Genomic DNA, 12,063 nt, shown 5'->3' on the forward strand with positions numbered 1-12,063 from the left:
GTGAGAGAGAGAGAGAGAGAGAGAGAGAGAGAGAGAGAGAGAGAGAGAGAGAGAGAGAGAGAGAGAGAGAGAGAGAGAGAGAGAGAGAGAGAGACGTAAAACCATTGTTGTATCCCTTAATTGAAAGATCAGCTGAACATCCAATAGGCCTACATGGTTTATATCACTTGCAATGAATCGAGAGGACACCTGTTTGAGAACGGCCAAGGTTCACAACAAGACACTGTTCAGCATGTAGCCTAAGCCAATACAAAATTATTGTTTGGGGACACCTTGTGGATGTATTACACAACACAAGTTGGTGGGATTGGAAAGTGGTAAAAATAGAGCAAGTAGGTTGTAGTTCTTCTTGGATCGATTAAGTATGCATTGATTTTTATCACGGATTAACGAAGTAGCCTAAATAATATTTCATCTGGGGGATATTATAGAACGCCGGTCATTATCGGGAAAAAAAGCCCCGACAGGGCGAACAGAACACCGACGCGCCGCGGAGGAGTTTTGCTTCGCCCTGAAGGGCTTGTTTTTCCCGATAATGACAGGCGACGTTCTATACATTATCCCGCTTATTAAATAGTCAATTAAAATATACGAATCAAACGGAGAAGGGAGGGGGCGCGGGAGCAATCGCCAGGGCGCCCGAAACAGTCACCGTAGTACCCAGGTCAATGCAACAATAGTGGTGCAACCCTAAACTCTTGGCCCCTACATTTGCCTGTCCTGCCTATGCAGTGGGCCGACACTACCCACATACATTTTTATTTTTGAATCTACATTTCGAAGAGGATTTCAGTTGTAAAGCATTTCATACTAAAAGACAAAAAGCAAGCATTTTAAATGCTTTTGAAAGCAGCAACAATAAGGAGTAAATTATCTACCCCCAGAGTATATGCCAGGACTATGTGTTTTACCAACTAAGAACAAAACCCCACAGAAACCAAATTTATTATTACTATTTATTTACTATATATATATATATTTTTTATTGTTTTTCTTTATTATTGCTTTGTATTTTATGCATTTTAACCCCCAAATGATGGAGATTCAGTGTATGAGTTTCTAAATTTGTGATTTGTAGAATAGAATTTGTGCACCTTCAATGAAACATTATTTGCAAAAAAGTTAGCAAATCCTCAGGCATTTTTCTCTCTGACTTCAGTTTACAAATGGCTGACCCTCTATTTTTATTTTCTATGACTACACTCTGCCTTCCGCTCTCAAAGGTTCTCAGTTGTTTTGCTCCAACAATAGCTTAATTTTCTTTGTGTTTTCCACTGCCTGACTTTTTCTGCATTCTGCTTCATATACGCCCCTAATTCCAATGTCATTGCATTCACAGGCTCCATTATTCAGATACAGGTTGGGCTCTATAGGTAACAGAAGCGCCAGAATCATATTTATGGTGGGGGTGCATAATCCATCAGGCGATTTCTCATGCTTGTATTTTCTAAAAGCGCAAAAGAGTTTAGGGTTAGGGTATAAGGCCCCCTCACCCTTTCGGCCATTGTTTACATTTGTCAAAGTAACATTATGCTGTAGCCTATATCAACTGATTTACACGTTGATCATTACTGAATGCAGCCTAGTGAAGTGATGATGTAGTCTATCCTCGATTTTCAGTCCTCCAAAATCATAAATCGTACAAGTTTTAAGAACAAATACAGATGATACGGCAGCAGTGCACAGCGATTGACAAGATAAATGTGGTGCTGGGTGAGACAGCTGAGCTTGCATAGTTTCTGGTTTGTAGCCCAAGCCGTAGGTCGAAGCATCCGATTGACTTGTGGACATGACACGATGACCAAGAGGAAAGAGCAGACGTAATTTTAAGCTACGCTGTGATATATGAATAATAGTTCATACTGCAACCACATCTGCGAAACCATGATGTGGAGAAATGTAATTATTATTATTTATTCTTTTTAAAGTGGTGGTGCGATTGCACCACCATTTCCAGCGCCTCTGTTAGGGGCATCATCAAGAATGCCTCTTGACCGAAGTTCCATGAGGCCACAGGTCCAGCAGGTGACAGTCTCTCTCCTTAGCCATCTGGATCAGCACCATTCCAATGGCTTGACTAACAAAGCCCTAAGCTAGCTTTTCTACCTTTTATAGCTGGTTGTGGACAATTTCCTTAATCATCTCGTGGTTTGGAGGTGGAGTGCGGGTCTTTCAACATCCTACACCCTCACCCAGGCGACCCAGCCGGGATTGATCAAGTCCCGACTTGTGTCGCCCCTCTTGATCCACAGCCATCTAGAGGCCTTCTCAGCTGCCTCTGTGGTGGTCTTAATGGCCTTTCTCTGGTGTCCACCTTTGATACCAAGCAGGCTGTATGCTTTGCAGAAAGATCACGCTGCAAAGCTGCTATATTGCCCACCACTATTGGCACACATCGGACCCGCCACCCCCGTCTGCGGTAAACCTCCACTAAGTTGGCGTACTTGGCGTGCTACCTCTCATTGGCTTCTGACATGCCCTCCTCCCAGGGAACTGTCAACTCCAGTAGGACCACCTGTTTTATTGAATCTGAGGACAGAACTACGTCTGGTCTCAGGGTGGTTTCCACAATGTGCTCTGGGAATCTGAGCTGCTTCCCCAGGTTGGCCTTCATCTGCCATTCCGGTGTGGTTCCAAGGAGACCTACTTCCCCCCTTGGCAGGGGCTTAGGCTTCTCCCCTGCTCGGACAAGGGCAATCGCCTGCCTTGCTGTTCGTAGAGGCTGGTTATGAGGGATGCTGGAGGAGATGGCCTCTGCTATCGCCTTCAGCACCTGATCAAGACGCCAAGTGTAACATCCTTGTCTTAGGGCTTTTGGGAAACAGCTGAGGATATGCTCTACGATCCAGCAGTTAGCAGACGTAAAACCAAGTCTAAAGGGAAGAGTCGAAAAAGCATGAAATCAAAACATTGTAGATGACTACTGTAGGAATACAAATATTAAAATACCCTTCTGAAACCTTCATCCGCTCATACCTATTTACTTGTATTCGGTAGAAATGAAACAGGAAACTCGATGTCCAGGCTCTGCACCGCCCCCCCCCACGACCAGTAAAGCAATTTCCTCCATGGGAGTGCCCTATTTATGAAGAATAAATCGTATCTGATGACGAAAAGCCATTTTATAAACGCCATTATTCAATTAGAATTTCAATCTACAAACTTCTGATTGCATTCATAATTTAGGATTGATCAACTGATTTACTGAGGAAATGTAATTGTTTAGGGTTAGGGTATTTTGTATTAGTTGCTTAAAATAATATGTGTTGGGTATATAACTCTCCCACTCCACATAAATTGATATATACATATATATATGTAGGTAAATATATATATGTAAATATCTAAATATATGTATGTCTATATAAACCCAATGCATTGTCATGAATATAGGCCAAAACGCATGTTCTTCTTTTCAAACAAGATAATTTATTTATTCCGTCCACCTTTTAAAAAGCTGAAGTTTCCCTGTCTAAGCCTGATAGAACAGTTAATACACTTCAGTCATTATATAAGCCAAGCCAATGAGACAAAAAAACATTAGTTCAACACTTTATTTTGTGTTTGTCCAAGAAAACGTTAATATTTTAATTGTAGTTTTAAAAATATGTTTTATAAATAACATTAACAAATTAACAATCCACAATAAATGTATCTATTTACAAAATCATAGGAAAATTCATTGTCCTATTTCAATAAATAAATATGATTAAAATCCAAATCTAATGACATCTAATCAACACAACTAGGCAAAGTATTGAGGGTGCACAATTAGTTTCATAAACATACAAAAAACACAGACCAACAGTTTAAGCTCTTACGCAACAAGATAATATTAATAATAATAATAATTATCATCCAATTAATTTTTTAAGAAACACTAACGAAATCATCTATCTACAAATGTGCACTCCCAATCTTAGGGAAAAGAGCTACATATAAAAAGGTGCTTAAATTGCACTGTGCAAAAGAGATGTCAACACGTCAACTCATCCACCAATGCTAAGCTCCGGGAGATATACCAACTCTGAGCTACTATTGTGAAAATCCAATGTAACCCCTTTACACAATTAATCATTCAAGTCACCAGGTTTCAAGGAGGACAGCGGGAGGGAGAGGGAAACCCACCACGTAGTCCCTACACTATTGGCTCGATCCAGTCGACTCACTAGCTGTGAATGTGGGCAAACACCAAGTCAATCATGTCAGGCAAACAGGATGCTCTGGCCACCTCCACCGCCGTGTGCCCACTGGTGTTGGCGTGCTTCAGGTCCGACCGGGGCGCCAGGAACTCAACCACATCCCGGTGACCCTCCCTGATTGCGATGTGGATGGGCAGTGTGCCGTTCTTGTCTGGGATGTTCACAGAAGCGCCGTGCTCCACCAGAACCTGCAGGGTTTCCAGAAAGCCTGTCTGGGCTGCGTCATGGGCCGGTGTGATGCCGTGTCTGTCCTGGGCATTGGGGTTGGCTCCGTGTTCCAACAGCAGACTGGCTATCTTGGTGTTCCCCATCATCATCACCTGTGACATCAAGAGTAGTCAGAAATTAGGTCTGATCTTTTACTGTTCTACATGGACTTCAATGGGATGTGTCTAATTCGTTTTCTTTGAACATTGTTTGCAATGGATAAACAAGTGTCATTTAATTTGACAAACCAGTTCTTAATACTATAATCCACGTGCTGGTCTCATAATAAATGGTTTAAGGCAGGTTAAAGATTCATTAACATGTAATAGAGAGTAATACTGGCCACCGTATACCCGAATTTTAGGTGTGTATGATTAGTACGGTAAGTCGATTTCTACAGCAAGGAGATTAATACCTGCAAGGCCGTTCTGCCAAATTCATTGACTGTATCGGGAGGCACCCGGCATTCCTCCAGAATCCTCCGTACATCATTTGTGTTTCCTTTAGCTGCTGCCGACGTTAAAGCTCTTCCCGCATCCATCTGGCTGAGGACCATGGTAAATATCCGTCTGTTTGTCGAGATAAAACGCGAATGCAGCTAAAATAAGAGTTGAGCACATCTATTCGGAAACCAAACAGAAGATAGCCCATCCTTGTACGTGCGTAAAAATGCTGAAAAATAAATCATGTTTACCAATGTATCCGGCCTGATCAGTTCCCATTTCTTCCCAACCCAATTCCACAACGACCCAATTTAAGCTAGGTTAACTATGTTGTACAACGTAAAGGTAGGTATATCCAGTAAATCATGTTATTCTTTCCTAGATGTGTCAGGAATACGGAACATTAGCACTCCGGCTAACGAAGGCTAACATTGAAGAGAGAACAGCAATAAAGGATTATAGCAGTCGCTTATTACATACCTTGTTCGTATCGACAAAATCCAGACACTAGGTTGTCCTTACACCCGTTAGAATTTGAAGTAAGTGAATTTAAAAGGTATCAAGGAACGAAATGTTTGTCAACATTAGAAAATAAGACATTTGCGCGCTGAGATCTAAACTCTAGTGTTCCTCAGCTACAAATTTACAAACACAGCCGAGAACCCAAGGTGACCAATCAGAGTTCGTCTTGTGGGTGCTGCCTCTCCATAAATGGCAACAGGGGCGGAGTCAAGCTCGCTTACTCTGCGATCACTGTGGCAACAATAGCAGCCGACCAATGAGGTTTCCGAGCGCAGAAAGCGGGCTATTCGTATACGTTGATGTCCTCAAAGAGTAGTCCATTCATTTGTTTGGAGAAAATCTTCAGAATCAAGTGCGAAAAGGGCGGTCTAATTGATTTTGCGCGGAATAAGGTGGACGCGATTGCCTAATGTATGGAAAAGTACTGAAGTCATCAAAATATGGCGGTTATTTGATGATAAATTAAAAACAGCAAAAAATTAAAACTTTAAGTACTTGTAACAAAACAAAACATGTGGTTATAGAATCAACTTTATGTTAAACTACATTTTAATACCATTTCAACAATTAGCTGATTAAAACATTCAAACCACTGAATTCATAGTGCTATATAAAAGGTAGCAGAAAAGTCCACATCAAACAGGGCAGTGAAATTTTAAGACATTCATTTGGAGTGCAATTAAGAATTCTTGTCAGAAGGTCCTGGTACTGGAATATACATTTGTAGATTTTAGGAATTTGTCCTCAGCTGGTAATCTAGACCAAAATAGAGAAAAGTATTACCAAGTGTGGCTCATTCTAAGGTTCTACATCTACTCATTATGTATACAGCCTATACAACATGATGCACTTCAGTAATCCTAGATAATCAAATGAAAATGTTGAGCTGCTTACCTCCACTCTGTGTGATATAACGAACCCAGGGCAGGGCCTGATAGCCGCTTTTCTCTATGATCTTCATATATCGCACCTGGGGCAGGTATGTTAGAAGTGGTTGGGGCAACAAACAGGATAGCAGGTTAATGCCACAACATACTGTTTACACAGGATTTGAATAGACAAGCCAAGTGCACACAGAGCATGTTGAAGCAACAATGACTCAGCTATTCAGGAGAAGTCAGATGTGTCTCAGAACAAATAAAATGTGTTTCACACACACACACAGACACACAGACACACAGACACACAGACACACACACACACACACACACACACACACACACACACACACACACACACACACACCTGAATCCCTGAGACGGTGAAATAAGGGATCTCAAAGTTGACAGTGATCGGGGGCCGGCCTTCCAGCTCATCGTTCTCCACACTGGGGAGCCCGAAGTGAGCCCTCATCAGGAACTCCTTTCCTCCCTGGAAACAGCCCAAAAAACAAGCTAACAGTTCACTACAAGATAACCTGGATGTAAACACAAAAATAGGTTCAAAATAAAACACAGACACAAGGCGAGGCCTTACCTCTTAATATTTGTGTCCTGAAAAGGCGTCATATAAATATAAATTATTATTAATAACATTAGTAAATAATGCATTGTTCTTACAGGGAAAGACTTGATGGTCCACACAACCAGGTTCTTCTCTGGGACGTATTTAGCGTGGCCGGTGCTCGCTTTGAACTTGGGTGAGTCAGCGTCGCTGGGGACTGGAATCCTCACCTCCACGTTGTTGGCCACAGACTGCTTCTTGAACTGTCCCTTAGCCTAGGACAGGTCAGGAAAGCACGTAGGGTTAGTGCACCGTGGACAAGATAAGAGCCTAATATATATTGCACATACTTAATTATGCGTTTATCTATTTAATTTAAAATAGTTTATTTTCCTTCACTGCACCGACTTATTAACAAGAACAAACATCCTTGTGTGTGCAACCTGGCGATGAAGCACCTTCAGCGTCTGATTATGCAAGTTATATTGTTCATTTCATACTGTAATGGTTGACACTACCAGGTACTACATATTTACTACATATCAGAGGGCTGGCTTCAATTTATCGGAAGAAAACAACACTGTGCTGTTGCATTGTTCCCCTTGCATGCACGTCATCTAAAGGTTAAGTCAACATACTGGCTCACTTGTTTTGATTAGATTTTTAGCCAACCATAGAAGTATATGGCACCGAAGGCAAGTTTATTTAACCGTTTGCTAGACAGGTGAACAGGAGAAATAAATTGCATATTATTACTCTTCTGAAACTTGATTAGGTCCCTGTCCTTTCAGTAAATCCATACCTTGACCATGATCTCCACTCTACTGTGAGAGAACTTCTCTATGACCGACTCTATCCATATGAGAGGCTTCACCTGGATGGAGTAAAAAGACAAACCATTGACACTAAAAATGGGTAAATTAAAATATAATGTAACATGTGCTCAGTAAACCTATAATGCCTAAATGATTCAATAGTACAAACTGTTATGATTTTTTTTATTTGAATGATCTAATGCAGATTATTATAATGCATGCAACCTATTTGAGTTGTTATATCGTTTTAATTCATTAGAGCAAATTAAAATCAACACACAAGTGAAAACAGGGTTCGACTTCCAAGAAAATGCAAAGATGGTAAAAACGTTGTAATGGACACAACCTGCTCAATGCTAACTATTAAGAATAACTCCTGGATTCTTATGGACTTGAGTGTGCGTGCGTGGAAGGTGAGTGGGACTGACGTGTGTGTTAATTCGGTAGGACATGAGCTCCGACTCCCCGTCCGGAGGGATGAAGGAGATGGTGCGGTCACTCTCGAAGCGGGACAGACGGACACACTGGTGGAACTTGACATCCTCCATTGTCACCGTCTTGCCCTTGTCACCTGAAACAAACACCGGCAGCCATGTAGGAAATCAATCGGGTTTACAAACAGCTCTGTGACTCCACACATTAAGATGTTCCACCGCCTGGCAGGGGGCGCACAATGACAGAAGGACATAGACACAGACACACACACACACACACACACACAGACACACACACACACACACACACACACACACACACACAGACAGACAGACAGACAGACAGACAGACAGACAGACAGACAGACAGACAGACAGACAGACAGACAGACAGACAGACAGACAGACAGACAGATCTGTTATTTGATTTACTTCCACCTCCCACAGTAACTGAATATAAATAGAACCACCTGCCATCAACCATTGCACCCTAGTCAGTAGTCATCCTGGAATGGAGTTTCCTCTCTTCCAAGGGTTTCTCAGATACGTACGTCCAGTGAGGGCGAAGAGGACCCGGTCGTTGAGGCCGAGTCGTAACTCCGGCATGCCGGAGAGCATGGTCTTCAGTTTGATGCTGCCCACGATATCACTGCTCATCACGCTCCCGTTAGCATTCACCTGGAACATAACACATAATCCATTACCATCCACAGGTAATGTTTCAAATAATATTAATGATGATAGTGGGACCTTCAGTGACACCCGGAGTCAGGACTGTGGTTTAATGCTGTAAATCCAATGTTTGAAACAATAGTCAAAAGCAACTATCGACTACATGTTTGCTTGACAACGCAGAAAGAATATGATCGAAGGGCCACGGAAGAATATTTGACATCCAGCTGATAAGAGGAAAATAACAACTTTATAGATAAAAGTAACTAATATCAAATCATTGTTGGCAACTGTGGTATAAGCGTAATAAACCACAAGTCCTCAGGCGAAGCTGAGAATGCTTCCTTCTGCCTGAGTACATTACTGTCCAATCACTGGACACCCATAGAACATAAGACCCCGGCCCAATTAACACCCAGAGGTTGTCTATCATTACTGAACCCATTACTTTATTATTACTAAAAAGGTTTTTCCATATGCTGAGGAGAATTTTGAGTAAGGCTAGATACATAGACGAATATGCTTTGTAAAAAGACTTGTTTGTTAGAAAAGTGGATTTATAGGTCTGATCCTTTCATAGATAAAGAGTTCACAATTTCCCATCAGTTGTACTATCTGCGGTAATCATATTGCAGATCTGAACTTGCGCAATAAGAAGTCTACCATGTAATTACAGCCATCGTACCAGAACATTGATGGACTCAATGACGTCGATGAAGACCTCGTTCTTCTTGTACTTGATGCCCTCTGACCTCCAGGACACAGCGTTGGTGACCGTGGTGGGGACCTTGCTTTTAGCAACCTCCAGCTTAGTTCCCTCCTGAGTAATGTATCTGCACAAGATAGATGATGGAGCTTTTTCATTAATTGATCAATTGTGCGCATGTATGTTACAGGGTGTAATCTAAATGCACTAGTTTAGTACACAAGCATCTAATTGTATCAACGCAGTGGATGTGACGATATAATACATGCATGATTATTATTATTATTACATTCAAAAGTCATTATCCCTTTAACATCAAAAAATGTATAGTTTGACCAAAGGCAAATAATTAGTCGATTATTCTCAGTGTTTCAGAGACACTGAAACCATACTTTAACCTTTCATTGTTTCTTTGGGCTCTAGTTAATGTAATTTGCTATGAGTTATTACATGTCATGGTTTTAGAAGATCAATCGATAAACATCAATAAATCGACTGATTGAAAGGAAAGGTTCAAGTGTCTTACTCCTGTAGGATCTTGCTGTCGGTGGTCTGGGGGAAGCCAAAGTCCATCAGCTCATCCAGAAGCTCGTAGACCACCACAAAGTTGTCTTGGATACTCTCCTCCTCAAGCTCTTTGAAGTACTCGGTGAACACCTGCCATTCCCAGATGGGCGCACATCAACTACAGGCTGATGGCTCCTTCTTTGCTCAAATCACTCCTTCTTTGCATAATTCATCTCTTTTTCCATCTCATCTTACATTTTTTATAAAGTTATAATTCTTGTTTTAGCTTTTCATTGTACATGTGCCCGTTACACTTTCATGACTATATATAAACATGGAGGTTTTGACCTTCGATTATATATAGTCTCCCAACAATGTGTTTATCAGCCCCTCTTTCTGGGCCCTGTTCAGATCTGCAGGTGTCAGGTGGGCCTCATATGGGAAGTGGTCCTGCGGTCCCTTGTGAATACGATGAATGGGCGCATCATTTCAAGGTCCCCCACCAGCCCTCACGCACACATTGGATGAGACAGAGAAGGACATACCTCCACCAGCTTGTACAGGAAGGCGTAGACCAGGGACGCGTTGGAGTTTTTGTTTGTCGTGGCCACCACTGTAAACTGGCTCAGGTCAACGGGTTACCACAGTGAATGAGGAACAGATTAACATTTAATAACAATATATTACAATTTAACACACACGCACGCACGCATTCAGCATTCATTCCATGTTTGTAAATGTTTTTCCTGGCCGGGACTGTAAGTATAGGGTTAAGGATACGGTACAGGTTGCTGTGCTTGATCCACAAGAAGTGGACGCTGCCGTGCAGCAGAACAGGGCTCAGAAGTCCATCCTCTTCCTCTTGCATGAGTAAGGGCAGGAAATGGTCGATCTCGGCCATGTCTACGTCGCCTTTGTAGTTACGGCATATCAACACCTGGGAATGGAGCGTGACCCCACAGGGTCAATGTTGAGCGTTAGAGCCTTATACTGTTGTGTTGGGCCACCCTCACAAGAAGTCATTTATTCATCAGTTCTAATTACAATACAACACATTTCGATTTAAATGATCGTCAAAACTTTAAGTTAAAGTACTCTTTATTGCACAAAAAGGATCTTAAAGGATCTTTTTTTTTTTATACAAAGAAAGAGCTAGATGACAAAAACGTGCAAAAAGTAAAGCATATTTCTGATAGCATAGTCAAGAGGTGTAATAGGATCAGAATTCCTAACAATGACAAAGCAACGCATGAACTAACGGGATGAATGGCATGTAGTCGCGGTACACGAGAGAGAACCGGTATGCCTGACAGCAAACAGCAATCAATTATATCCAAGCTATAAACATGCATTGGGATAGGACACTTGATTTAAGAGTCAATCCCAGTATAGTAATTTCCTGCAGTAGATCAAAGCGGAAATTGTCCGCTGAAGTTTTGGAGCAGGCCTAAAGGTTGTTTCAGCTAACAGTCGTGCATGATGTTTCCGGAAGTGGAACCCAACTGAAACACCATCGCAGACTCCGATTAATATTTAACGACTACCTTATTAATGTTTAACTACAAAAGCTACGGCTACAATTCAACTTTTAGAAAAATATTATGGGAAATGTCTACAAATTTTAGCTCGGAATAACGTGTCATTGTGTAGCCAACGATGCCCCTCGATTAACAATACCCCCAGCTGAACTTACCTTTCCCTTCAGATCCAGCAGGAACACAGCGGAGACAGACATTGCTCTGTTTAAAAGCCGAACCCAAAAGCCTAAACAACAATGTCTAAATAAATGCAAATTTGTTCACCCAATGTCTACAATTCTATGTTGTCATTTCTCTGCTAAAAACAGTGTGCAAAATAGCCTAAAAGGGGACCATGGACTCCGCCGTTCCTTTTCCTGGAGATAGTGTTCGACGTCACCAGCCTCAGGTAAAACATTGACAGGTTATGCGCTCACCTGAATCGTGGAAGTGGGCTGCGCTGCGGGAACTGGCCGCAAGAGCGCATGGTAGATGTACGTATATTCATCATGATCGTCTAGTTCTTCTCTACCATGAATGAGTATCATTGTCTAGTTTCGCTTTTTTAAACAACTTTTTTTACTGAGCCAATCTT

At 41.7% G+C, this 12,063-nt stretch overlaps 2 protein-coding genes across 3 annotated transcripts; both read right to left on the reverse strand.

The window, feature by feature from the left end:
* Window positions 1-3,539: 3,539 nt before the first annotated feature.
* cdkn2d (cyclin-dependent kinase inhibitor 2D (p19, inhibits CDK4)) lies at window positions 3,540-5,698 on the reverse strand. Of its 2 annotated transcripts, none has more exons than XM_030352893.1 (3): window positions 5,333-5,698; window positions 4,825-4,954; window positions 3,540-4,522 (listed from the first exon to the last, which is right to left on the reverse strand). In XM_030352893.1, exons 2-3 carry the CDS (start codon window positions 4,948-4,950, stop codon window positions 4,169-4,171), a joined length of 480 nt encoding a protein of 159 aa, XP_030208753.1. In that variant the 5' UTR covers window positions 4,951-4,954; window positions 5,333-5,698; the 3' UTR covers window positions 3,540-4,168. The 2 variants fall into 2 exon arrangements, with proteins under 2 accessions (XP_030208753.1, XP_030208752.1); XM_030352892.1 differs by having other exon boundaries at window positions 4,825-4,978; window positions 5,333-5,672.
* Window positions 5,699-5,887: 189 nt separating this feature from the next.
* ap1m2 (adaptor related protein complex 1 subunit mu 2) lies at window positions 5,888-11,885 on the reverse strand. Its single transcript, XM_030352855.1, has 12 exons — window positions 11,645-11,885; window positions 10,732-10,888; window positions 10,497-10,564; window positions 9,971-10,101; window positions 9,424-9,571; window positions 8,618-8,744; window positions 8,061-8,203; window positions 7,620-7,691; window positions 6,934-7,092; window positions 6,620-6,745; window positions 6,269-6,344; window positions 5,888-6,130 (listed from the first exon to the last, which is right to left on the reverse strand). Exons 1-12 carry the CDS (start codon window positions 11,684-11,686, stop codon window positions 6,105-6,107), a joined length of 1,275 nt encoding a protein of 424 aa, XP_030208715.1. The 5' UTR covers window positions 11,687-11,885; the 3' UTR covers window positions 5,888-6,104.
* Window positions 11,886-12,063: the final 178 nt, after the last annotated feature.

This window comes from Gadus morhua, chromosome 3, assembly GCF_902167405.1.
Source record: "Gadus morhua chromosome 3, gadMor3.0, whole genome shotgun sequence".
Classification (NCBI taxonomy): Eukaryota; Metazoa; Chordata; class Actinopteri; order Gadiformes; family Gadidae; genus Gadus; species Gadus morhua.